Source organism: Agelaius phoeniceus, chromosome 3, assembly GCF_051311805.1.
Source record: "Agelaius phoeniceus isolate bAgePho1 chromosome 3, bAgePho1.hap1, whole genome shotgun sequence".
NCBI lineage: Eukaryota > Metazoa > Chordata > Aves > Passeriformes > Icteridae > Agelaius > Agelaius phoeniceus.
The window spans coordinates 32,890,887-32,917,255 of NC_135267.1; the positions used below are offsets into that span (position 1 = coordinate 32,890,887).

General features: G+C 38.8%; 1 protein-coding gene across 2 annotated transcripts in view; it reads right to left on the minus strand.

Moving 5' to 3' along the window:
- Window positions 1-17,152, minus strand: part of PXDN (peroxidasin) — an 82,887-nt gene extending 65,735 nt beyond the window's left edge. Inside the window, exon 1 of one of the 2 annotated variants that reach the window (XM_077175023.1) lies at window positions 16,683-17,152. In XM_077175023.1, coding sequence (XP_077031138.1) covers window positions 16,683-16,903 — 221 coding nt within the window. In that variant the 5' untranslated portion in view covers window positions 16,904-17,152. The remainder of the gene's footprint in view (window positions 1-16,682) is intronic. The other variant, XM_054629884.2, reaches the window with a different exon arrangement.
- Window positions 17,153-26,369: the final 9,217 nt, after the last annotated feature.

Genomic DNA, 26,369 nt, shown 5'->3' on the forward strand with positions numbered 1-26,369 from the left:
CAGTGTAACACTTGCTGGAATACTAGAGAAACCAAGTTTTTGTGGGGTTTTTTGGCCTCCTTTTCAGATTTAGCCCTAGAGCTTCTTTTACAAACAAAATTGTATCATTCTTCTTTTTCTTGAGGATTCATTTTCTGGGTTAATCTTCCCCAGTCTAATTATTACATACAATATGTAATATTCTCCAATTTATATTGAGATATTTTAATTATCTGTACATCAGCATGCAGCATATAAAAAAGTCACTGCATTTTGAGATGGGAAATTAAAACATTATTCTTACATGGTGAGGGGGTATCATAGTCAATAGTACTTAGTATACTGTAATTTCAGTACCAAAAGTAAATGGTAGGACCACAAAAATATTGAAATCTGTTGAACAAAATGCAGAACATTTGGCAGTACTCACTTTGATCATAAACCCATGCTTCAGAAAATATAAATAATGAAGTCTAGATGATATATAAATTATCTATTTAAAATAATCTGATTTGCACAAATATGTATGATTTTTTTAACAGGAACTTTGGGTTCACATGTCTTAAGAACTATTTTATCAGCTACAGCTTTGGTGAACACAAAGCTTATGACATATCCTTCTCCAATAGCTAAGGATTTGTTTTAACTAACAATTATTTTGCCATTACAGTTGAAAGGAAAACATTTAAATGTTAATTCAATGAAATGCACTACAGCATTGTCTTACTAAGTCTTTAGATCCCTTTGCTGCCCTTGTCGCCAATATTTCTAACCAGCCATTAAAAGGACTCAAGTGGGATTTGCTGGTCCAAAGTTCTATGCCTGTAGGCTTGCCAAAAATTATACATGGAAATTTTACCATGGTGTGATTGTGGCTCTTTGTCTTATCCACTTTCAGAGTCCTTCAATATTCATCTACTGCAGAAATTATTTTCAAATTAGAAATTTTATTTTATAATGGTTTCTAATTCTCATGCTATCTTAAAAAAAAACAAACAATCAAACAACAAAAACCACCAAAACAAAACCAAACTAACACAACTAAACCCCCCCTCCTTTTACCAGCATGGATAGAATTCAGAGATGCAATTGCTGTTTCTGCAGTCTGAGAAATTACAAGAAAAGGCAAAATCTGTCTTTATTTCTCTCAGGGGGATCTATTGCTGAAACCAAACAATGAAAAGGCTGTTGACAGCACAGCCATATGTTTCATTACTGATTATTTTTCACAGAAATGACCTTGGGAAAGGGCTGATGTTTTGTCCTGTGTTTGTGCTATGCCCAATAAAACAGAGCAGGACAGTTGTATCTGCATGCTGCACTAACACAAATCTGAGATAGCAAAGGTCTTGGATCAAACTAATGGTTGGCACAGTCTGTGTGAAGAGCTATGATACACTGAAATATTTTAGAGGACTAGTGGCAGTTGGAGATGCAACCTTTTCTTGGTTTCCTTTTTAATATTTAAGAATATGCAGTTTCAACTGGACTTTTGAATAAAAAGTTACATTTCTCCTCTATAGTAGGCTAAAGAAGACACCAAAATATGAAGCTGACTAGTTTATGGCTCAGCATGAACCACTGAAACAAATGCATTAGTTTTGTTTGCTTTTAAAGTTAGCAGTCCTGTGAATTACTACTGTGGAAAGACCACAGAAATTCTGATGTTATGCAGTCATAAATTAGTCTTATTTTCCTCCCACGTACCATTCTGTAAAATAAATACTGTTTCTCCACTTCTCTGTCTCACAGGGATGCTTAATTCTAAACTCTATATCCATGAAATACTGATATTCTCAGAGGAAAAAACTGAAAGCCAGAAAGAAACATTATCATTCCTGAACCTCTCACACAAGATAAGTCACACAACAACAGAGAAATTCCTGTCTTAAGGCAATTATTGCTGTCAGAGCTGAGCCATCCCTTTGAGAAATACATAAAATTGTGATTCAAGACCATTAATCAAGCAAAATCTAATGACTTGCTAGTCATTCTAGTAGTAAACTATATTCACTCTTAAAAATCCTGCTTCCAAATTTCAGCTTAAGCATGTTTGTTTCCAGTTTCTGCTCAGCAGAAACAAACACCTTTAAGTGAAGAATAGCACTGACCATTTTTCTTTAAAAAATCCAAACACTGAAGTTCATGCATTTTTTTTTTGCAGCTGCAGCAGCTCTTGAAAGATTTAAAAAGAAATAAACCATAAAACTTCAAATAGTTATGGGTAGGGAAAAATACAACTCTGATTTTGTTCTGTAGCAGATTTGTTCTCTCAGGAAAATGGATGCAAAGAGTGTGCATATTCATAATTGAAAACCAACACAGAATAATCACCTGTGTTTTACCAGAGTGCCTTAAGATTCTTTCTAACTCTGCCACTCAGCACCTCTCCCACAGGAGCACCCAGCTGGGTACCCCCTGTGCTGGGTGAGGATCGGTGCAGGGTTGAGCAACAAAGCAACAAAGACCCTACAGCTGAAAACAGGGGTGAGAGAGAGGGCTCTGAATGAATGAACAAGCTGGACAGGTGAACTAATAAGCCAGTATAAAAGTGTGGTTTCCCCATCACTGCAGTTTTAGGGACTTTCCTCAGGGCAGGCAGCCTCATTGATGCAGTGCATGTGAGCTTGTATTATGTTTATTACGCCAATAAATAACATCCGGCATCTAAAATGCCAATGACCTTACTAAAGAATGCCCATTTTGTTTCCTTCAATTCAAAAAGAAGTTCTGCAATTCAGGACCAACATCAAGCCAAAGGATGTGGAAAATTGAAGGAATTACTGCATCTAAAAATAACATCTAAATTTGACTCAAAAGCTTTTATTCATTGTAAATCTATGTGTCACTCTTCCCCATACACTAGGCAGATTTTGTTGGAATATATTTCCAACTGTTTTGTACTTCCCATTTGTTTCCAATAGTGATAGGTATATTAGATTCCAATACACTTGGAGGTGCTAGAATTTACACGGATAGTTGTTCTTGTAAAATGCTGAGGACATTTTACTCTTGAAATGGAAACACTGTTGGCTTGCATAAAGAGTAACAACAAAAATTCAGGTACTCTATCACTTGGCTGCAGACTGGATCCCTGGTTTCAGACAAAGGAACGGCTCTTCCTTCCACTTCATGGAAAATCCCAGGTCACCTCAATGAAAAAGCTGCAACTCTTGGAATGGAATTTTCTGCTTCCTGAGGTTAACAACAGGCTGCAAGAGCAGATAAGTTAGCTACTTTATGACTCTGCTTCCAGCTCCTCCTGCTCCTGGCAAAGAAAACTCAGAGGACCAGTGGTCTTAGGACTCCTCTGATATTTATCTCCCCACTCCTCAGGAGTGCAGACAGCCTCAAGGCAGGCTGGGTGTTCCTGTCTCTTGGGAGAAGTTGTTTTCTCCCTACGAAGAGCAATGCAAGTGGCTACTAGAAGACATTCAACCTTAAAGTACCCAACCTAATGACATGCAGAGAAGGGAATGTCTGGGAACAGATTATTGTTTCTCTTTTCTTCTTACATCATGCCTGTCCTCACACAGATATCAAAATTATAAACAGAAAGGAGTTTTGGAGCTACTGCTCATTAGGGAACAAGTTACCTTACAGAATGCATCAAGAGAATAAATGAAGATTAAAAATAAACATTAGGCTTTATACATTTTCATTATATTCCATAGCTTGACTCAATCAATACACATTGTCTCCTACCTCACATTGCAAAAGTAGAGCTAAGCAATACTAGCCTACAACTTCTTCCCCTGCACATTTCTTTTCTTCTTTCTCTACCTATATTGAATTGATTGGCCAACTTCAAAAACAGCTTGAAAAACTAGATTGCTGAAAATTATGGATGTATCTGAAATTTCCAAGTAAATCTTACTAGTCTTGTCAGTATTTTTAATTCTAGTAGCCTCAGGAGATCACATCTATTTTGCATTGTCATGCACCCTCTTCCTAGCAGTTCAAATACTGGCAGCATTAAGCCAACAATCAATTAGAAAGCACTCTTCTGAATCTCTCTGTAATTATTCCATTCTATTGACACAATACTGAAGATACCAGAAAAAAGTATGAAACATCTGCAGACAGAATAACATTTTTACCCACTTCCATGTTGTTCATAATACAAAAAAGGTAACTTCTGAATAAAATCAAAGACAAGTTTATCCTTCTTCAGTCTTCACAGTGTAATGCCATTTTTAAAGTTATAATTCAATCTGATTTTTCTATTTTGAACATGTATCAACTTACATTCCTGCTTTAATTACCCCATACAAACTAGCTATACCCAGGCCATATAAATACCATTTGGGCCACATGGAGAGCAGCCATGGTGCCCAGTAACACATAAGAGCAAATGGGGATTCTCAAGGGGTCTTTCCTCAGCTCAAACAAAGAACAACACTTTTGACCTAGTGTGTATGTAAAAAAAAGTGCAAACATTTGATTACTCTTGCCAAAGTAGCATGAAAATACCAGAATTATCTCTAAAATATTCAATTAAGTACAAACCTGCCTTTAAGGAATATCAGATGGTTTAAAATATCCACATAATAAATACGTAGCATAACAAATCAATAGAGGGGACACTAATTAAAAATTAATTTGTGGCAGTTCAAATTGCAGACACTTCTGAGGTGGAACCTTTGCTCTGGCAGGTGGGTGCAGTAGCCCAGGGAAGCAGAGCAGGGGCTGGTGGCACTCACATCCCTAGCAAGGAAGAAAAGTGCAAGGGGGCTTTTTCTCAAGAAGGGGCACTCAGAGCCCGCTGTTTGCCCAAACGTGCCCCTTCAAGCTGCACCACAGATTCAGCTAATTTTATGATTTTCTCTGAGGACAGGTTTGATGAGGCCCCAGGGACAGGTAAGCAGGTTTGCTCAGGAGGCAGCTCCTCCCCTCTCTGAGACATCACCATCAGGCCACCAAACCAGGGAAATGATTCAGACAAACCAAATGTTCCTCCCTTGCTTCTTTTCCAGCTAACTCTGAGAACTGAAGAAGACCACAGGCAGGAGTGAGCAACTACTGCTGGCCAAAAGAAAGCCAAGGACCCTTCACAGGGTGTTTCTGAGTTGTTGGTTTGGGATTTTTTTTACTGCAAAAGGGAACAATCTCTGTTTTGTAAATTAAAAGAGAAAGTTGGAGAAAACAAGTAGCTATATACTAGCATTAATGCACTTAATAGACCAACTACTTAAATACATTAGACTTACTATTTTCTTTTAATATGCAATCTAAATAATAAAAAAAAGTCTATCTGCAGCCAAATTTTTTAAAAAAAAATCTTAGTTTCAATAAGCAGATATATCTACCAAATAATTTCCAGCTCTGATTAAAAGATTCTTACAATATTTCTAACTACTGAAAAACACATCTACATGACTTGAAAATGTATAAATTAGTAATATTGCACTTGACTAAGACCACTGCTATGTCTATATTTGGCTTAAAAGCCTGTGAAAAAATTCTTTCCCAGAAATATTAATCACCAAATTTTAAGTTTAATTGCAAAAGAATCCTCTGGACCCACAGTTAAACAATCACTGTTCTAAGAGTGCTCAGAAGTACAAATATACCCTCTGATCCAAAGGCATACAAACACCAGTTTGTGGCTGGGATTTCCACAAACACTTGCCTACCTGTCATATCTGTTTTAAGTGTTGTTCACATTGCAATTTCATCAAAACCAGAAAATTTCCCCTGTAATCTGAGGTGTTTGACAATCCCATAGGTTTCTTCAAATGACAAATCTATCTTACACCTTATAAAAGAGATGGATATATATCTTTTATACAGACATGACCAGTATAAAGATTGACACTGAAGGCTACATTGTTTTGTTGGTTTTTTTTTAAATAAACCTTGCTTTCAGCCAATTAATTACTGTTCAGTTAGAAATTCCTGTTCATTAGAAATCTATAATGAATACTGGGTCCCACTCCTTTTACATATTTTGTCTCTTTCTAAATCGTATATTCAATTATTCCCATGCAAGATGTATCCAAAACTTTTAAGTAAAATACAGGATATCAAAAAGAAAACATCTACTCCAGAAAGTACACAAAGCTGACATAGTATAAAACAGCCAAGAAAATACTCATATCACAATGGAGGATTAGAGGATTTTCTGGCTAAGTTTTCAAAACTTTTGTTTACTGAATCAAGAAAAATGTTTCAACATGTATCAACATTATAGAAATTTCAAGTGATTTAGATTATTGATAGAGAACTCAGGAAAAATATAATATCCTGAGTTTTAAAAATTTGTTTAAATAAATTATAAATGTAACCATACTAAGAAAGGTATTTACAGACCTTTAATAATTGTCTGGTAGCCATTATTTACACACCTGACAACTAAGTCTCCAATCTACAAGTTAACATCCTTAAGCTATACATAAACGTCTAACTAGGAAACATTTTAATTGATTTTACCCCCTACATAGGTGCTTTTGCATTTACTTAAGCTTTTCCCAGGGCAATAAAATTAAATCAGGAAGTTAATGTCTTGAATCTGGCCAGAGCAAGCCACCAACTCACAAAATCAAATTGCTCTCCCTGCTCTCACAGCTCTGTCACAGCTCTGCTGATATAAGTCTCTCCTTCTACTGACACATTAATTCAATTACCTAGGCCCTTTTTACTGGAGCCAGAGAACCTTACCAAAGCAAAGACCTGAATTTTCTCATTCAATTTATGTCTGTAAAAAAAAAAAATACTCTCACCTCTCCAATTTCTTGGAGAGTTTACCAAAATGCCATCAAACCAAAACTTTCCTGAACTCAAATTAGCTATTATCCCAAAGAGTGACAAAATATCCCTTAAAAAGTATCCTGCTTTGATAGGCCATGTACTTTTTAATCTACATATGTCACACCATCATACTGCTGCTCTAGCTTTTTACTTTATCTTAGCAGACAATGTAATGTGATATTAATTTATGTTTGAGTTTAGAATGGCCCGCTAGGGTTATCTGTGTACCAGAACACACATTGCCCCTTGTATTTTTCAAAATATTTTGGAAAAATTGGGAAGAAAAATTCTCTCTTCTCACCATTAAAACATGACAAGACATTAATTTAAAGATTTGAAAATTGGTGACTGATTTAATCTGATTATGATTATAATCTATCATTAAATAGAAGCCACCATGAGACACCAAATAGTGAAATCTTATATTAAAGTGGACAACCAAGATTGTGTAAAAGTGAAATATTTGCTTCTGTACAGCATGATGGACCTTGGACAGAGGCTATAAGCCTCTGAATTTCACTGTTGTGAGAAGTCTGCACTGAATTTCATGCTGTCCCAGTCACAATGCTCACACTGCCTAGAGATAAGTCAAGCATGCAAGAACTCATTTCTTTATTTTTTTTCTGCAACAAAGGAAACCAGCAGCAAAAGGGCTAATAAAAGGCTATTAAATCCAGTCTGGCTAACACAGTGCAAAGAACTTGACATTTAGCAGTCATCATCCTCCTTACCAAAAACAGTCATTAGTTAAGGTAACACCGTGTACCAAGTAATATTTTTCCTTTTTCGGACCAGCCAGGCAATGAGCAGTCTGTTGTAATAAGTGATTTAAGGGGAAAGAATGCTGAAAGAAAATGTTTCCGAAAGATACAGGGAGTGGCAATTGGAAAGAGAATAAAAAAATCTGAAAGTTACTACAACGGATCACAACAAAAAAGAGAGCAATGTCACAGGCAGTAAAACTAATTTGGAGTTAAATACATTTGCTCGTTGTTTTCCTTAGTGAAACTTAAAAAACAACTCAGAAAAGAAAACTAAAAGAGAACACTACATTGCACAAAACTTCACACTTTTTATTCTACAAACTTTCACATAGTTTCAAGAAGCCCTGCCAGCCACTGCACAAACTCTTCAATGTCCTAATCTTTGCTTATCTTTGTAAATACAATTAAACAAAAAGACATGAAGATGAGAGACCACATTAATCTCTCCTCTGTGAGTCTTTCTCAAGATTTTGAGACTCTTTGTTATTTATAGTAAACATTCAATTTTCTGTTTAAAAGAATCACTTGACTCTCATTAGCAGCAGTAATAATGCCATACCAAAAAGAAATCAAATTTGGCAGCCTGATAAGCAAAGGAAGGAAAAGGAAACATTTGAGTCATTCCGTTCCAGCTCAGTCAGCTCTTGTTGCACCATCTCTATGGATTGTCTTGAAACCCTGCCCACATTTGCAATAAGAAAGCCTTTAAAGTTACTTTTGGTTTGGTTTGGAATTTTTTTTTATTGAATCCAAATGGAAAAAAATGGTAGACAATTTAGTTCAGTTGTTTCCCTATATCTATCTATCCATCTATCTATACACACACATTATGTACAGCATGTGTACATATGTACATCTGTATATATGTGTACATGTACAGAAACACACATATACATAAGTATTTAAAATACTAACTTCTTTTTATACATAGACTTCACCAGAAAGACAAGCAACTATAAATGTTTAGATTGTGTGATACAGATTTTAAATGTCACCTTTATAAATGGATCTTTTCTGTAAGTGAAGTCTTATCCTATAAGGATGTAAACACTTTGGCTTGCTGGAAAGAGACTCAGCAAGTGTCCATGTCCGGGAAAAATCAGAAGCCTGGGGATTACCCATGTATACAAAGCTATGCATGAGTTCTGCAAGATGAGATCTAGAGTGTACAAAATATGTGATCACAAAGTACTGTAAACAAACTACAATAAGCTTTGAAAGTCTCAGATATTTGAATCCAAAAATAAATAATAGAAAAAAATACCATATTAAAACATGAATCAAGATAGATTAAAATTTAGTTGTTTTTTCAGTTGTTCAAAATAGAATTGGTGTCTCAAACATTAATCTAGCATTTTCATTTTACCCATTATACACAGTAAAATATTCCTGTAAAGGCTATTTTGTAATTAAAAAAAAATAAAATAAAATGCAATTTTAAGCATAATGGACTACTTCTCTTCTTTTGTTATTCCCTGAATAGCTGTCTGCTATTTTTTCATGTCATAATAGCAATATCAATTTCTTCTATTATATTATGTTGGTTTCTTTCCGCAGTTTCCTTCTATCTTCATGCCAAGTTCTATTCTTTACTGGCTGCATTTCCTAATTTTCTTTTCTGCTAGACTTGCAACCTTTCAATTTAAACTTAGCTTACTTGCAAGGCAATCCATAAGCACTTGTGACAGGCCTAACATTAATTTAACACCTAAATGACAAAGCTTTCTGCAGGCTAATGACATCCCCATGATGTCATCTCTTAATGAGCACTGACCTCACCTGGGAGAAAAATCAGTAGGGGCTACTCAGAAAATGGAGGAGGTTAGAATATTTATTAATCATGTTTTTCTCTTAGGCATGTGTTTACCACCATTTGAGGTGAGACACTCCTCTCCCTGTTTCAGATCCAGACCCTCCAGATGATGTAAGGATAGGCATCTCCCTGTTATTTTTCCACCAGCTGCCTTTGGGAATTAAGAGAGAAAGAATATATTTACTCATGCCCAAGCATCCATTTCCTACTCTTTCCAATACGTAATCCCATGTTTGTCTCTGCAACACAAAAATTTCTTATTCACTGTCCCTCATGCCCCTAAATTCCCCAAAGTAATGCTGAAAATTCATTTAACTCATCATTTTTTAATTATGTTGTTTGGGAAAATTGAGTAACAGCAGACACACTGATGTTCTTTGTTAAACAGAATCAGAAAGACAGAAAAATGTTTTTAAAAAATTTTGAATAGGGGATGTAGACAACAACACCAAGCAATCCACTGATCTGTATAATCCTTATAGCTTTCTAAAACATTTCAGTAGAACAAACAAAAATCCTTGTGATGACAACAGTCCAAACTCCCAAAGCTTTGGGAATTAGAAGACAATCTTTTGAAACAGCTATAAAGCAAATACTCCACAGTCCAGATGAGCATATGAAGAGATGTTTGCAGTAAATGGAGAATTTTTGTAGGTGGGAAAGGTCACCAGTAGACTTTCACAGAGAGCTGTGCTGAGTTGTGCATTGTTCAGTTCATTCCTAAATGGAAGAGTGATGAACCACAGAAAGAACAAAGTTTTGCTTATGGTATTCATCTATTTTAACAAAGTTCCCCTAGGAAGAACAGCAAAAAAAAAACTACCAACAGTCCATGAATGGCTATTAAAATGCAGACCTAATGCACGCATTAATATAAAATAATGTATATGGGGAAAATCAAACTTTACAAATAAAATGGCAGGCCTAGAAGAGATCATTACTACTTACTGACAAGATCTTAAGCTTCCCTTGATTAGTCCATGAGACTTCATACCAGATTTGTCCAGACAAATACTGGGCAAAGTTACAATTCCCTCACCTCCAAACACAGCAGAGGGGGGAAGCAACCCCAGACGATGAGAAATTAATACCAACCTTTCATTGAGAAGACTCCAACTTTAAAAAGAAAGGAATGGAGAAGCTTAGGATCAAAGATCACAAAATCACAGCTGCATTGGAATGATAGAGAGGGATCAAGTACTCACTGTCTCTTCCAATGGAAGAAATGGGGAACACTAAGTGAAGCTAACAACTTTCAGGCCTCAAACAGAAGACAGCAATTTCCACATGTAGTTTGTGTAGTACTCCTTGTCACTGAAAGTTATAATGTAACTTAACAGCTAAATAAGTTGAAAAAAAGACATTAAACAATTTGTGGAGGAGAGATCCATCAAGATCTACAGAAAATATCGAAGTATCTTTAGCCCCAGAAATCCACATCTGCAAATTATTATAGGTATAAACAACTATATGCTGCTCTGTACTGTCTACTTGTTCATAAGCTGTGCTTTCCATCACCCTCAAAAAACAGACATCAGGTCAAACAGATCTTTGGGTTTACTTATTAAAGGTATCTTTCAGTAAATAAACACATATTTATCATTTTAACATTCAAATATTAAGTATTTACTGCTTAAAAATACATCTTAGTAAAACAAGATGAAAACAAGAAATTATATTTATTCACTGTCATACATGATAATGTATTCCTCTGATGACAGTGTGTTAAGGGTACAGTAAGCTACTTGCAGTAAATGATGGATATGATTTTGTTCCATATATTTTCCCATTCTTCAGCAAAGGATTTGATGGGGGCTAACACAGTTTTGAGATGACAAAAATATCTTCCCACCAGTGAATCCCGTGACTGGAAGCGAAGACTTGCTTGGGCCTTCTGTTGCAGCCCTCAGCAGCTTTGCCTCTGTCTCCCAGTAAATGTCAAACACTATCAGTGCTGTGCCCTTCTGCCCCCTGCTAATGACCAAACACATTCTGCAAGCTCTGCAAATGTCTCCTTAACACACTCATGCCTTGGTCCTGGCTCGTTCCATCAGCAGTGCAACCAGACTGCCTGGGAATGGCTTCAGCAGGCTTTACCTCCCACACACCCTCCACAGCTGCTTTGCTGGGGAGGATTGGTATCTTTTGCAGTATCCACTTGATTTGTTGGGACTCAGGATGGGGCTTAATAGAGAGAAAACAACCATTTTTAGCAACAATTTATGCACTTTGAAAGCTAGTTTTTTTAAAATCGCTTATGACTCCTTTGCCTAGTTTTTGCAAGTAGTTTCTTTCTGTTGAAAATTCCATGAAAACATTCTCATCTGAAAAATGCTTTAAACTTTGGTTTAGACAAACATCAACATCTACATACAGACATTTAATCTCCTTTTATTGTCAACAGAAGACTAGTCAGCACACTTGGGCTGGAGAAGGCACAAATAAATTAATAATCTGCCCAAACAGTAGCTAATTAATTCAGCTGTCTGACCAGTGGTGCCCACTGTTGATTTAGATGTCCTAGGCTGAGAGCAAGCAGCTATGACACAGGCCCAATAGTCTGAGGTTAGAAATTATCATTTCCAATGAAGGTGTCCCCTTTTGAGTGCCTGAGTTCTGGTCCGGGTACTATGAAGGAAGATGCAAGATAATTTCTATTGAAATAATCTTGTGCTTTACCCTCCCCTGTTGTGTCATTAAGGAAAATCATCACTGGCACCTACTGCAGTTTGCTGCCCAATCAGGAGTGCCAATAGCTGTGTCAGTATTAAGTCATTTTCAAACCCTTCAAATAAATCTTCAGAATCTGTACTTCTTTTTTTTAACATTAAGTATGTATAAATCCCTGCATCTTGAATAAAATCTTCTGGTGTGTTATCTCATGACTAACTCCTACATGCAAATTGACGTTTACCCATAAAGTGATCAAGTTTACTCACAGTCCATATTTGAGATTTTGAGATTGCAATCCTTCACCCTTCACACTGATGAGTTGTGTTTATTGTATTCTGTCTTAATTTTAATCTACTGCAATTTTTCTAAAAGGGTTTCAAAGATCTAACAGAACACAAGGATCTTGTATTTTCGGATGAAAATGGGATGGTTGTTTGCAGGCTGAAAATGCATCATTTCAAATAGCAGATCTGCAAACAGCATGCAGATTTCTGCTGTGATAGCCCAGAGACTTCTGCACTCACAGTCTCCATACATATCACCCATTTCATTTTCCTAAACATCTCTGCTAAGAGGTATAATGCTAGCACAAATCAACAATGAAATGTGAAATTTCATTATATTTCCATTACCCCTCCCTCTTTTGTGATTCACATATTCTCCAAATAGATGTGGTTTGTGTCATTTAGTGTTGTGGGGGTTTTATTTGTATTAAGACAGATACTCTTGGGAAGCCTCAATAATGGTTTTCACTGGCATTATGAACATACATTAGATTCCAGCAAAAGCTCTTAGGAGAGATGAAAAAAATGTAAGTACTTCTTACTCAGCTATCCAGAAAATCACCATAGAATTAAATTAGTAAAGCTTCCCCCTTTGACATCTACAGTACAAACCAGAAATTAAAATACATTGATAAATGAGTAAATAAAAAAGTACACACCCTAAACTATCCAATATTGAGTATGTGTAAGAATCATGTAACAAAAGCAGTAACATGCAACACAAACTGTTGCCTTCAATTTCATTCAGAGCCTACCTTCAAAAGCTATTCAGCTGGAATGGCTGCAACTTAAGAAGTCCTAGTAAAGTTTGATCACTTAAAATTATACTCTCATGTTGAAAAGGTGTTTTATTCATAGCAGACATGCAGGTGTAATAATTACACCTAAAGTAATAATCACATAGCAAAGACAGAATGACTTATTTCAAAATTAAATCTTCTCCTCAATAATTTGCATGTCATTCTCAGTGCAAAAGAAGTCCACTTTCTTTTGTGACAACTATTTTTGTCAATTTTTACCTTTTCTGCTATTAACAGAACATTAGTTTCTTTTCTTGTTCAGTCTGTTAGACTCAAGTGCAGTGAATACAATTTTGTTTGTACAGCTAGCAAGAAACAAGAGAGCAATGAGGTGCTGCCAAGAAAAACTGCAAACAAATTTCAGTATTGGTCTGAGTATGTGTAGCTAGTCCTGTAGACAGGTTTGGATTTGGATTGTGTTTAGATACAAATAGTAACATATTGCATCAATATTCAAAGGTCTTCTGTCAGAATTATCAACACCACATACATGAAGTTGCTCTAGAACACAGACATTCTCTAAAAACTGTAAGACAAGACACAATTATGGGAGGGGGAGACAGCAAGAGGCGACACCCAGAATTTTACATTCCTCAACAGTTTAAATGGTTTAATATAAATATGTTTCACCAATTTCTGTGAAAATAAGCACTCTGTATTTGGTCAGAGATGAAATTAAATTTCCATGATTGTATTTATGGCATTAAGTAGCTTTTCAAACCATTTTGTACACGGGTCTCCATTTTTAAGGGAAGTCGGCACAGGACTGTGATGCTGGCCCTAGTCCAAAAAAGTCCAAAATTGTCCCAGGTAAAAATGAAACCACAAGCTTATGCAAGGCTCCCTGAGCTCTTTCAAAACTGGCAGAATCCACCCTGCAGAAGCAATCTAAACCATGGTTCTGAGCCTGCAGCAGGGAAGTGCCAGAAAGTGGGAGGAGCAGGGGAGAGTGAGAAAATGTACAGCCAGAAGTAGCACTGGCAAGGTCAGCAACCAGTAATGTTATGAACAGTTTTCAAAAGAGAGCCTGAGATTAGGAGTAGACATTTTTGATATGTGGGAAAAAACACTTGGCTGCACCATTGGTCTGGGCCCCATGCTGTTTTAATCCATGTAACAAATGATATGTGAAGTAGAGCAAAGTCAACACAGCTTCCAAAATGGGGCATTTTTCAGAAGCAGAACTCAGCAAAATACTTATAAACCAGGAAAAACTTAGGGCGATATTTTTTTAAAAAATTACTCTGCACAGTCAATCTATGTTGTAAGTAAGAAATAAAACAGATGAGAATGTGGAATTTATCAATGCCAGTAAAAATGGACTTAACCCATCAGCATACACTTTGCAGGATTTCCTAAATTTTTGTTTGAAAGGGGAAGGTAATCAATTTAAAATAATTTATTATTTTTAATTATCTAACTATCAACACCACTACTAAAGAAAATTCATTTAATATCCAGGCACCACTTGAAAGACAAGCATTGAGAGTCAAACCAAAGATTAAATAACTGCTTACTTTCATGCTTAAAAAAGAAACTGTTCTTGAGTGTAGAAAGCCCTCTGTGGGTGATGGGCTACCTCTTGAAGTGCAGTGTAGAACTACAGTTCAACATTGCAGGTAAGTAAAAAAAATGAGTGGTAATTCAGTGAGTACCTCAGACATGTAATAGCTATTCTGAAAGTACCTCCTACAGCTAAAACCAAGCAATTCATATATAACAGGTAATATGATTGGTACCTTCAAACTACTGATTATTTAATCAATTGTACCATTGTTCTTTGTCCCAAAGACTCATATTGCCTGACTATCTTCTGACCCAGCTCCTTTCCATTCACAGCCATTCAGCAGAACTGTAGCAGAAGGAGTAACTGAGTATTTACAGATGTAATACTGCCTATTTCATCTATAATAGTTCCCCAGTCAGTTGTTCAGAAAGGATAATACCCATTACTAGATGACAAGTAAGGTCACCACTAGGTTTTGAAGAATGCTGGTAATCTGCAGGCATATTTTGAAAACAACCATTCTTTGTCAAGCTGAAAACATAAACTTCTTCTGCATTACTTCTGCAGCATGGTAGCTTGCATTCTACCAGAATGATAATTCACATTTGGGATACTAGACAACTTGATATATTAGTGGAGTTAGATGAGTATAATGCTTGCATTGTTCACGCATTCTCCTCTGACTCACTGCAAGAGTATAAATACCCACCGTAAGGGGAGCTCCACTCGGCAAGGTTTAATCTAATATTTTCTGCTGTTGCAGACCCTTCCACCTTTAAGACGAAACCAAGCCATTAAGACTTGACTCCACTCTAAGACTTCTCTTTTTTTCATTTAAGATGATTCACAAAAACTAGCTTTACACGGTTTCCTGTAATCTCAAGGCAAAAGGTGTTCTGTAAATGTACTTTGTTTCAAATGTAAGAAACATTAACCACCCACTTCCTGTACTGTTCCCTAAAAGGTTTACAAGTAATGCAGGACTAATCCAATTCTGCCAAAAGCCTGCACTTCTTGCCAAAGAGGGACTCAGTTAATGCTAAATGACTGTACTCTTCACATTAAATAATAGTTGGAAGCTGAAACACAGCAAGGCTTTATAGACCCCTTTTGAAAATATCTGACAAAGTCACAAGTTAATTTATGACAGGAGGCCCCGCAGAAAATTCCCAGGGCCAAGTTCTGCTCAGCTTCCACGGCTGAGTGTGTGTAAGGAAAGGGCAGGGCTGGTGCCAAGAGCTTTCCGAGCCCAAGTAACATATAAGCAGGTCAGTGGAACAAATCTGTTCCTCTTAGTAAGCCACGAAACAAAATAGTGTGTGATGTTCATTTGGAACTTTGCCTTTATTGCAGGGAAATATGCCTGGAAAGGTAACTGCTTCAGTCAAATCAATGTGAATTAAATGTCAATCATTGTCAATACTGAAATTTATACCAATGCAATCACACCCAAAACAGCGACCACAGGAACGGCACTTCAACTGAGACATTTGTGCCTGAACTAAAAAACTGGTTATTAACTAATGTTCGCAAATCCCTGCAGGAATCTGAGCCGGGTTCGTTACCAGCAAGCCCAGGGCTTGGGTCCCGGTTTGCTCGTACATCCCCAACATGTCTAAGAATTGAGCAGAAAGTGACACCTATGTCCCTGTCGATCCCCCTGCCGCCTGAATATGCTTTCAAACAGGATACTAAGGAAGTACTGAAATCCTTCTAGGGACCGCTATGCTGGGACACAACACCCGCACGCTAACCAGAACATCCACCTCTAAGAGCCCGGCAGAGCCGGGGGCACCGCTCCGACCCCCTCGACCCCGCGCCGCCGGAGCCGGGCAGGAGCGCTCCGGGCACGGCGGGGCCGGGGCCGGCGAGCGCAGCCCCGGAGCCGCGCAGCGACGCCCGGGCCCCTCGGGCAGAGCCAGCGCCGCGGGTCCGGCCCCCTCCCCCGACCGCAGACAAAGAGCTGAGGCTCCGCCGCCACCCAGCCCAGCGCCTCTCGCCCCAGGTATCCATCCCCTCCTCCGCCTTCGCCTCTGCCCTCCCTCCCTTCCTGCCGCCCTCCGCCCCCCTCCCTGCCCCGGGCCGCCGCGGCAGCCCCCGCCGGGTACTCACAGGATGGTGGTCTGGGGGGACACGGCGGGGACGCTCTCCAGCATCAGATGCATGCAGCGCACCGTGGTGCGGAAGCAGAGGCAGCGGCTGGGGCACCACACGCTCCCGCGCTGCGGCGGCGGCTGCGCGGCGGCGGGGGCGAAGAGCCCCTCACTGCGGAGCAGCAGCAGCAGCAGCAGCAGGCAGAGCCCGGGGGCGGCCGCCGCTTCGCACCGGGCCATGCCGCCGGGCGGAGGGCGAGGAGGAAGAAGAGGAGGAAAAGGAGGAGAGGAGCTCCTGCAGATCCGCGTCGCACCCGCTCCGCTCCCGGCTGCCGCTCGGGTCGGCGGCGGGGCGATCCCGGCCCCCGCGCGGGCTGGAGGAGGGGACGGCGCTGGGCCCGCCCCGGCCGGCGGAGCGAGGAATGGGCGGCCGCCCCGCGGGGCTCCGCGCCGCCCTCCGCACTGAGCCCCGGGACAGAGCCGCGCTGGGGCCGGGGTCCGCCCGCCGCCCGGGCTGCTGCTCCGCCGTGCGCGGAAGGGACAGCGTGGAGGCACCCTCTGAGCGGGACGGCAGCTTGCGCCTCGGGAGAGGAGAGAAGGAAGGCAAAATGAGGGGACTGGAGAAGGGGAAAGAAAGAGTAAGGAGAGGAGAGGAGAGCAGAAAGCAAAGAGAAAAGATGAGGACAAACAGATCAGGGAAAGAGAAACCCTTATGGGAAGAGCCAAGTCCAGCAAGCCAATTTCCATTTCTGCCCTGGTTTGAAAACCCACATACACAAGCCTTGGACTGTTCTCTGTGACTTTGACTGCTGAGCCAGGACAATCTGTTGGATTTGCCCTGAATTACTTTCTGGTGGTGGTTTTGGCTAGGTGGGTGCACAGGCAAGGAAGTACAAGAGGACCCACTAGAATGTCACGTAGAAGAATAATGGTTGCAGCCACAGCTCACATGATCTTAACACTTTCTCAAAACAAATCTTGCCTGAAAACAAAACAAAAAAAAACCTAGGCTGGCTTTGAGATTTCTAACATGGCCCTAAATACTTTGTCACTCTTATGTGATGTCAGTCAGTCCTAAGCAGACTAATACCGTATCATCCACCCTTTGCCTAGCCCAGGTGAGCACTGGCACATCATTCCTATGATGACAGTAGCAGTGATCACAACTAACCTATTATGTCTAACAACAACACATTCTCTTATAAATGATGGGTGTCAGCACCCCCAGTTCCACCTCAAAAATAAGCCATGGCACTTCTGCAGCATTGCATGAATCTCTTTTTCTTCAAGAAAAAATGTAGAGGCCATTCTTGCCTAAAACTTAACTATAGTAATTCATGGAACAGCTTGCTCAGAGAGGTTGTAGAATCTCCCTCACTGGAGATAACTGTCTGGATGCAATCCTGTTCCGTGTGCTGTAGAACACCCTGTCTGAGCTGGTAGGTTGGACCAGATTACTCATTGTGGTACCTTCCAACCTCATCCACTCTGTGATTCTGTTATTCTGAATCTCACTGAAAACCTGTGTTTAGCCCAGGAGTCTGGGAATTACTTTTGAACACTTTTTTTTTTTTTTAACAAGTCAAATACCTTATCAAGAAAATCAGAGCATGGAAGTCTGCTGTGATGCTGGAAATCACAAATGGGCCCGTAATTAAAATACGCTGAGATGATTCATTATCTTTGACTGTGTTTTCCATGAATCACTGTGTTTCCTTCTCTAAAGCAGCACAACTGCTGCTTTAGAGAACCCTTCACCACCCCAGTGGTTAACCGAGAGCCTGTGGGCTCAATCTGTGTCTGGAGGTAAAGAAGGCTCACTGGCTTGCCATCAGTGTGATTACTGATTTTCTAGGGTCATCAGAGACTCCTAGAAGAATCTTACCAGTTAGGTACGCTTCTAAATTGGGTGCATTTCTAAAAACTCTTGCAGGGCTGGACTTAAGTCTTCTACTTCAACATACTAAGTTGCTCAGAAACTCATATGCATCCCCATCAGCTGTTTTACAGCAGAAGATACCAGTCTGAAGTAGAATAGAATTTACAGAATAATCAGGTTAAAAAGTTCATCACTTCAATGTCAATTCAGCAAGCAGCTGCTCTGTGTATCACCTCTTCTGCATTTGTAATGAGTGTTGGGATACAACCATGTCTTAATCTGAAAATTATATTTGTTTCCTGGTCCAGGAAAACCTCTGACACTTTTGACCCACAAAGTGCAAATGTTGGCACAATTAAGTTTTTGTTGCAGAAATGCCACTCCTATTAGAACACCTTGGCAGCTGTAAATCTGTCATCTTGCAGTGCTTGTACTGAAAGCAGCAGAACATCTGAGGTTAGATAATTAAACACAATCATATAGAGATAGCACCAAATTGGGATATTTGTAGCATTTAGGAAAATATGATAACAGTTTACTTTGTGTAATTTTGGTGCTTTATGATGAATTATTTTTCAGAAAAAGCACATAGTTAAAATTATGTTTTCTATAGGAAATTAAAATTGTCCTGAAAAGTTTTTAGCATTTGGGATCTTGATGGACTATTGTGCTATGCCTCAGAAGTATCTGCTATTACACCTGTAATTCTGACAGTGAGAATAAAAGTGCATGGATACTCTCATGGTCCTTAGGCAATTTAGATGTAACATGCTTTAGCATTCTTGCAATTTGTTACATGCAACTTCCAGGCTCTTGGTGAATATGTTATTGATGCCTTCTAAGTCATTTAAGTTAGACTTTTTTTTATGCCCTGTTGAATCCAGAACGATGAGGTGTTATGTTTATAGTTGGACTCAGTGATCTTAAAGGTGATCTTTTCCTAAACAGTTCTATCTTTTTATGATTTTAATATTCATTGCATGCTATTCTAAATTGCTGGCAGGGAAGAATTCTGATAAATAAAACTTCCAAATAGTTTTGATATGTGTTTCTATTCTTAGCCAGTTTTTATAGAAGAATTTTTATAAAATGTGCAGGGTCATTTTTGTTGACCCTGCATATAAATATCCATGGGAAATTTGTCTTCTGTTTCCAATTTCTCTAGTTGAAGAGTTGACCTAACAAAAAAGAAAAAGAAAAGGAAAAACAATATGCTGGAAATGAGATATGTTTCTTTCTAAATGCTAGCAGAAGTGATTACCTTATAGTTAGATATAGTGTAAATCTCCATTTGCTTTTAAAAGCTTCCTATCCATCTCACAAATTTTGTCAAATACTGCCACTTGCTGGTTTTATTCCATATCAGTAATTTAGTTTCATAGATTTTGCTTTGGTGAGGTACTAAAAAAACTTTGTAAAAGATCAAATAGTTAATACTTTTATATTTTGTTTTTCTAAAAATTCAGGTATAAGAAATATATACGCAAATCCTCTTCAGTTTAGTTTATATCTCCATGTTAACATTCTATCTTTGGATATAAAATCAGATATTCTAGACATTTCAACATATCTTCAGATATCAGTGAAGATGCTTTGCATTGTCTCTAGCAGACACTGAATCATGACCTAGATGATTAATTAGAACCTTTTGGTCAATAATAATAGTAAGAACTAAGAGGACCATATTGACAAAATCTTGAACAAAGCACCATAGAAACTTATATTTAAAGTGTTTTCATGATAATATACCAGCACAGGGATCTAAAGATTAACACATATGATTGTTGATTTTTTAAAGGCAGAAACAAAACTCAAACTGGTTTTGAAATCACATAATCTTACCTTTTATTGCTATTCTATATGCAAAGTGAATGACATGGAGTAGCTGTCAGCAATTATTAAAATTCATAAATTCATAAGCATTTCTCAACTATCCAGGAAAGCTTAGGCTATACTCAGATACATCATTCTTGAAACTCCTCGTGCGTCTTCACAGCCAGATCTGTCAGACAGAGGCAATGTAAATTCTCTGACCATGGGCATTTGAGGGTTTATGATATCTGCTGGCACAGCAAAGAACATTGAGGATATTGACTCCAAATACTCACAAATCCTTCTTCCTCTCAGTTGAGATAGTAGTGTTGATATCTTTAAAAGCTGCCATTCTCCTTTCCTGAATATAGTATGAATTTCTGGAAGAAGTTATTCCTTCACTGGCTCCATCATAAAAGTTGTTCCGTCCAAGTTTGTACAAGAGTGTGCCTAGCTGTGGAATGTGATGGGTAACTTTATTTGCCTGGTGACCGGCAGACACCTGAACAAGTGTTGCTAGTTTCTTTATAATAATAAATTCCTGTGACTGACAAAACAAAAGGAAAAGCTTGTCTTCCAAGTTACCTTTGAATCTTCACTTCAACCAGACTACCTGGTGCTAGTGAATGTGTTCAAGGAAAGATGCTTACTGTATCTTAAATCAAACAGTACAACTTACATTTGCTACATATTTCTGTTCTTCCAGACAATTCATTTTAATGTGTCCTCCCTTTCAAAGGGACAGTTTGTTACATGCAGGAAATAGACCTTGCCTACCCCTTATGTGATATTTAGGAAAATAAACCATAAGCTTGTTTTTTTACCAGCTGTGCAATAAGGATCTATTAGACCTAATTCCTTTGGTTTGATTCCACACAACTCTCACAGGTAACACAGTAGAGGTAAAACACTTACCAACCTGCACTGGCTAGTGAAGCCAGGCTTGAAAAGTAGATAGCACAGGAGGACAACCTGTTTTTATCCTTCTGGCTTTTTAAATTATATGCTAAGAAAAATACTGAATAAGATAAATAATATTAAGCCCTGCTTTGGCAAGCCACTTAAAATACAGAGAAACATGGCCAGCCAACATACAATGGAAGAGTTTGCCTGTGATGATAAATAAAAATAAGAAAACTCCCCTGAAGAGACTTTCCCAAAGGAAAATGTACTTGAACCAATGAGCTCCTGGTTTCCCACAGAGTAATTTTCCTTAATATCAGCATAGTGGGAAATTGGGTGTTATTAGTTTAATCCCTTGACTACACTGAGGAAATACCTCACCCAGAAGAGATTCCAGGCTATGATTTGTTCTGCAGCTGTGCCTGGAGGCCTCAGAGGATCAGAGCCACCAGCCACATGTTTACAATCATAAATAAAACCAAATGCCCTCACTGAAGACAGACGAATACTGTGGGATTGTGCCCACTTCCCAGTGGGTACTGGGCTGATCCTGGGCACCTTGAGCCCAGGGGCCTGGCTCTTGGGATGCTGGGACAATCTGGGAAGAGCAGAGCTGGTCCCTGGGCAGAGGGAGCTGCTGTGGGGAAGGCCAGAGCCCCTGTGAGGGCAAGCAGACCTGCTTTTAAACAAAGCTGCCATTTCCAGCCCATCCCCATCCCCACAGCCCTGCCCACACATCCCAGGGCTGTGCCAGATGCTGGTTCCCCCATGGGACTGATCCCAACCCAAGCCCAGGGAGGTTGGCAGGAGGGACAGGCCCCAGCCACGGGCATATGAAATCCTAGGAAGGATCCTGGAGGCAGTGGTGAACAAATGCTGTTCAACTCTCCAGAGCAATGTAGATGTTTTCTGTTCTCAATTTTAAATGAATGAGCATAATCAGGAGAAACAGAGGCAGCAGATCAAAGGAGGAGGCTTTTTGCCACAGCTGGTGCATGTCAGGTCCCACCTGGAAGGACACATCCTCTTCTGCCTTACCAGATCAAAGGGGATGACAAAAAGCTAGAAGAAGGAACACCAAGATGCCCAATGGCCTTGAGTACATGACAGTGAGCATAGACTGAGGGATCTGGGCTTATTTCATCTGGTGAAGTTTGGTTAAGGTTGTGATCCAACAGCAGCCTGTGACACTTGGAAGAGAAAGTACCAATATTGATATAACAAACAATTTTTTGCAGTGGTAGATGATATAATAGCAGTGATATAGGGGTAATGGTTATAAATTGCAGTTTGAGAAATTTAGGTTAGATGCTGTGTATAAATACTTTTTTCTAGGATGGCAGTGTGGCACAAGCAAGGGTTACATGGTAACACTGGGAATCCTCTTTCTGAGACATTCTCAAGATTTAATTGGACAAAGCCACGACTGCTATGAGACATTGCTGGCAATAGCCCTTACCTCAGCAGGAGGCTGGCCAAGAGGTCTTCCGACATTGCCTCCAGGCATCATCTGTTTTTTTCATCACCTGACTTGCCCCTTGGCAATGACACCTCACTGTTAACAACAGCTGAGCTTGGGTGACCTGCTTGGGCAAGATGCCTCACAGGCTTAAAGGGTGAGTCATGAGCAACTTCACCAAAATGACACAATCTAGGACAGGAATGATCTGATCTATTCATCATGACCTTAGCTTCCAGTGAAATGCAACAGTTTGTCTGAAGCAAAATCATTTTACCATAGTTTGATTGCAGCAATAGTTTAACAAGGGTTTTTGGAAAATCAGAATTAATGCAATACCTAACAGGACATTCAGAAAAATATATATATTTTTCATATAGATGTTTGTGTTTAAAAACAGAAAGATGTAGTTTCTCAAACTTTCAGGTCAAATACCAAGGTACACCAAGGGGCAAGAGGGTGTGTTCAGCTTGGTTGTCTGAGGTTGAGGCTATCACAGCCCTCCCTTAATTCATCCATTCTTTCCAGTCTGATCAAAGCCAATATGACTGTTCAGCCAGGGTGGGCCAGCTCAGTCCTGTTCTCTCCCTAAGGGCACTTTCAGTGTCCTCTAATTGCTCCTCGGATTGACTAATTGCTGTCTGATCTTCCTCCTCTAGTCACCTTTGATGTTCTGTTGTTTGTTACAGTCTCTGGTTAAAATTAAGCAATTTTAGAGAGTAAGACAGTCCTGTGAACGGGAATGCAGGCAAATTAGTACTAAAAAAAGAACAAAACAAAACAATGTTCTTTGCCCCAGGGCATTGTCACAATGGCAGTGAAATCGGGGGTGGGGCGGGGTGGGTCTTGATTTGTAACTCGGGTATCATGACCAAAATATTACACTTGCAGCCATGCTCTTTCCTGTTGGCCCTTGAATTTATAATGACCTGCCAAGGCAAAACAGCCATTCCACATACAAGACTTAGGTAAGAGTAAGAATAACAGTGTGCTAAAGTAGCAAATGGAGAAAAAAATCCACTACTAAAACCTGTAGTAATATGGGCACCTTTTGCATGCAAATCAGTGTAATGTACAATTCTCTTCAGTTGCACAGATAGTAATCTTATTCTCCACGATCCTTGCTGTACATGTTCCACTGGCCTCCACTCATCTGCTTGTCCCATCTCATCCACAAAATGGATATTCGGCTGCTTCACTTCCTTTCTCTCTTTTTGCATAGCTTGGGGAAAGCATAATTTGTTCCCATCCAATTCTGATGAAAGTAGCAGTATCTTCTAAATATGAGTTAAGGCTCTATTATTTATCCTTATCATTTGAAATTAGGTGGAAGAATTTTAGAAAATTATCAAATTTTATCTGATTCAAATTTTTTCTGTTGATTTTTTCTGATATTGAGAATTGCCAATTCTCATTCTATTCTCATTCTCATTTTTCTAGCAGAACAACCAAAACAGCTCTTAGGTAGTAATAAGTTTGAAAGAGACAAGATTGTTGTTTGATTTTTAATTGCTTTTTTTGTTGTTGTTGTTTCATGAAAAAAGCAAAATATTTGAAAACCCAGTGCAATTAAGATGTCCTGTTCTGCAGAGAAACAGACCACAAGAGACCTTGTCCTCATTAACAAGTATCTATTAAGAAGCTGGCAGCTGGCAGGCATCTTAGTACAAAATACTAGCTTTTAAATGGAAAACAAAAAAAAATCCCTGTATCATTTGTGAGACCAATATGAACAACATACTTCTAGTATTTATTGGCAACTTTTAACAGAGGCACTAGAATTGAAAGGACACAGTCATTATTTTTCCATTTCAAACTTTATTTACTTTGTTTTTTCATCCTTCTTCATGCTTTCCCTGTCCCTTCTCTTCAATGCACAAAGGTTTTAGGTCTTAGATTAAGAAACAAAACATTAGAAGGTTCTTGAGTGCTTCCTAATTCCATTTCTATTTTTGAGTCATGGGGTTCATTTTATTTGACTCTTATAAATTTATGTTATTGAAAAATACCAAGAAAGGTGAACCCTGTGGCATGGAAGCACAAGGGTTCTCCTTTGTGTGAGTGCAGGGCCCCGGAGCAGTCAGTGTTTGAGAGACTTGGAGCAGACAGCTGGAGTTCCTTCTCAGAGAGGGTTTGGGGAGCCTCCTAGGACCAGGGGGCATAAGCCAGGATTTAGCCAATGACACAGAAAGTTGTTGGTTAGCTTGGAAGCAAGGACATGCTTGCAAGGAGCTCGTGAGAACACCTGAAAAGTCTTTTTATTTCTCTTCTAGCTGCTTAAAAAAACCTCCTACTCCTTTTGTTAAAAGCCTATCTTTTTATATGTTTAAAATAGTTTTGGTCTTCTTTTGGAAAAGAATTCTTAGGCAGATTCTTTTCAAAGCCAGCTCAGGACATTGCCACACTCACATTTTGCATTCCTAGTCATTACAGTCGTACTTCTTCTTGACTGCAGTGAGATTTGGAGAAAGACCACTTGAAACATTTAAAACAGATAATTTAATAGATGAGTACTGTTATGAGTATATATGCTGCTATATGCCATTATTGGTGGCATATATACTTTACCTTTTTGGTTTACCTTTTTTATTTTACCTTTTATCTATGTTTTATCTAAATTTACCATTTTTATTTTGCCTTTTATCTATGGGTTTGTTTGTCATGAATGTTTACCTGTGTATCAGATTCCTTAGGAAATAGTGGGTGAATTCAAACAGCAGCTCAAAAAATCAAGGTAAAATCAAGGTAAAATCAAGGTTTATCCAGGATTTTCAAAGGGAAGCATGTGAGAACAATGACTTCCCAAGGTGTTGATCATCTCTGTTCAGACAGCTGCTGATCATGTGTGGACAAGATGCACCATGGAATGGTTTTCATGATCCCTATCTACAGATGAGATCACCTCCTGAGCAGTGCTAGCAGCCTCGCCTGTGCCAGCACATCCAAGGAGAGGTGCAACCTTTGCCATGAATATTGCTATCACTTCTTGCTTATTTACCCACCTGCCCTGAAAGATTCCCTTTTCATGCCAGTCAGTTCAAAATGGCTAATAATTATACAGTCCCAAAAGTTATGACTACAAAAACTTAGCAGTTCTGCTGATACTGCAATATCTGTTTTTAGACATACCACATTTTGCTCTTGGTTTTAAGTATTTTGTATCAGCTGTCCTACAGTAAATGCTATTTCTTAAAAAAGATAATTCCTTTCTCTCTCCTGGAATGAATTATTCTTCCAGACAGTATGCTCTTATTATTCCAGACCTTACTCATGGGATAGAAATTCAGCTTAAGTAATTTTCAGAAATTGTCCTCACATGCATTCGGATAACAATAGATGGTGCAAATGAGAAAGAGTGAAATAACTACAAGGGAATTTTCAGAAGATAATTTTTTTTGTAAAGGACCATATAACTAAGCATATGAGAATCAGAGAAATTGGCACCTGATAGAAAGAAGTTTCTCCTGAATAGGCTTGAATTGGTTAAATTAGCTGCTATTACTGTTACCATGCCATTTTCCCAGGAGGAGCAGCAAAACTAGATTTTACTGTGAATTTTCTCTTTTGTAGTTTTCCAAAAGTGTTAGGGATATAAAGATAAAATTCTTTTTTGGTCCAAGAGGTATAGCATAGAAAGGGCTCTCCATTTTTTC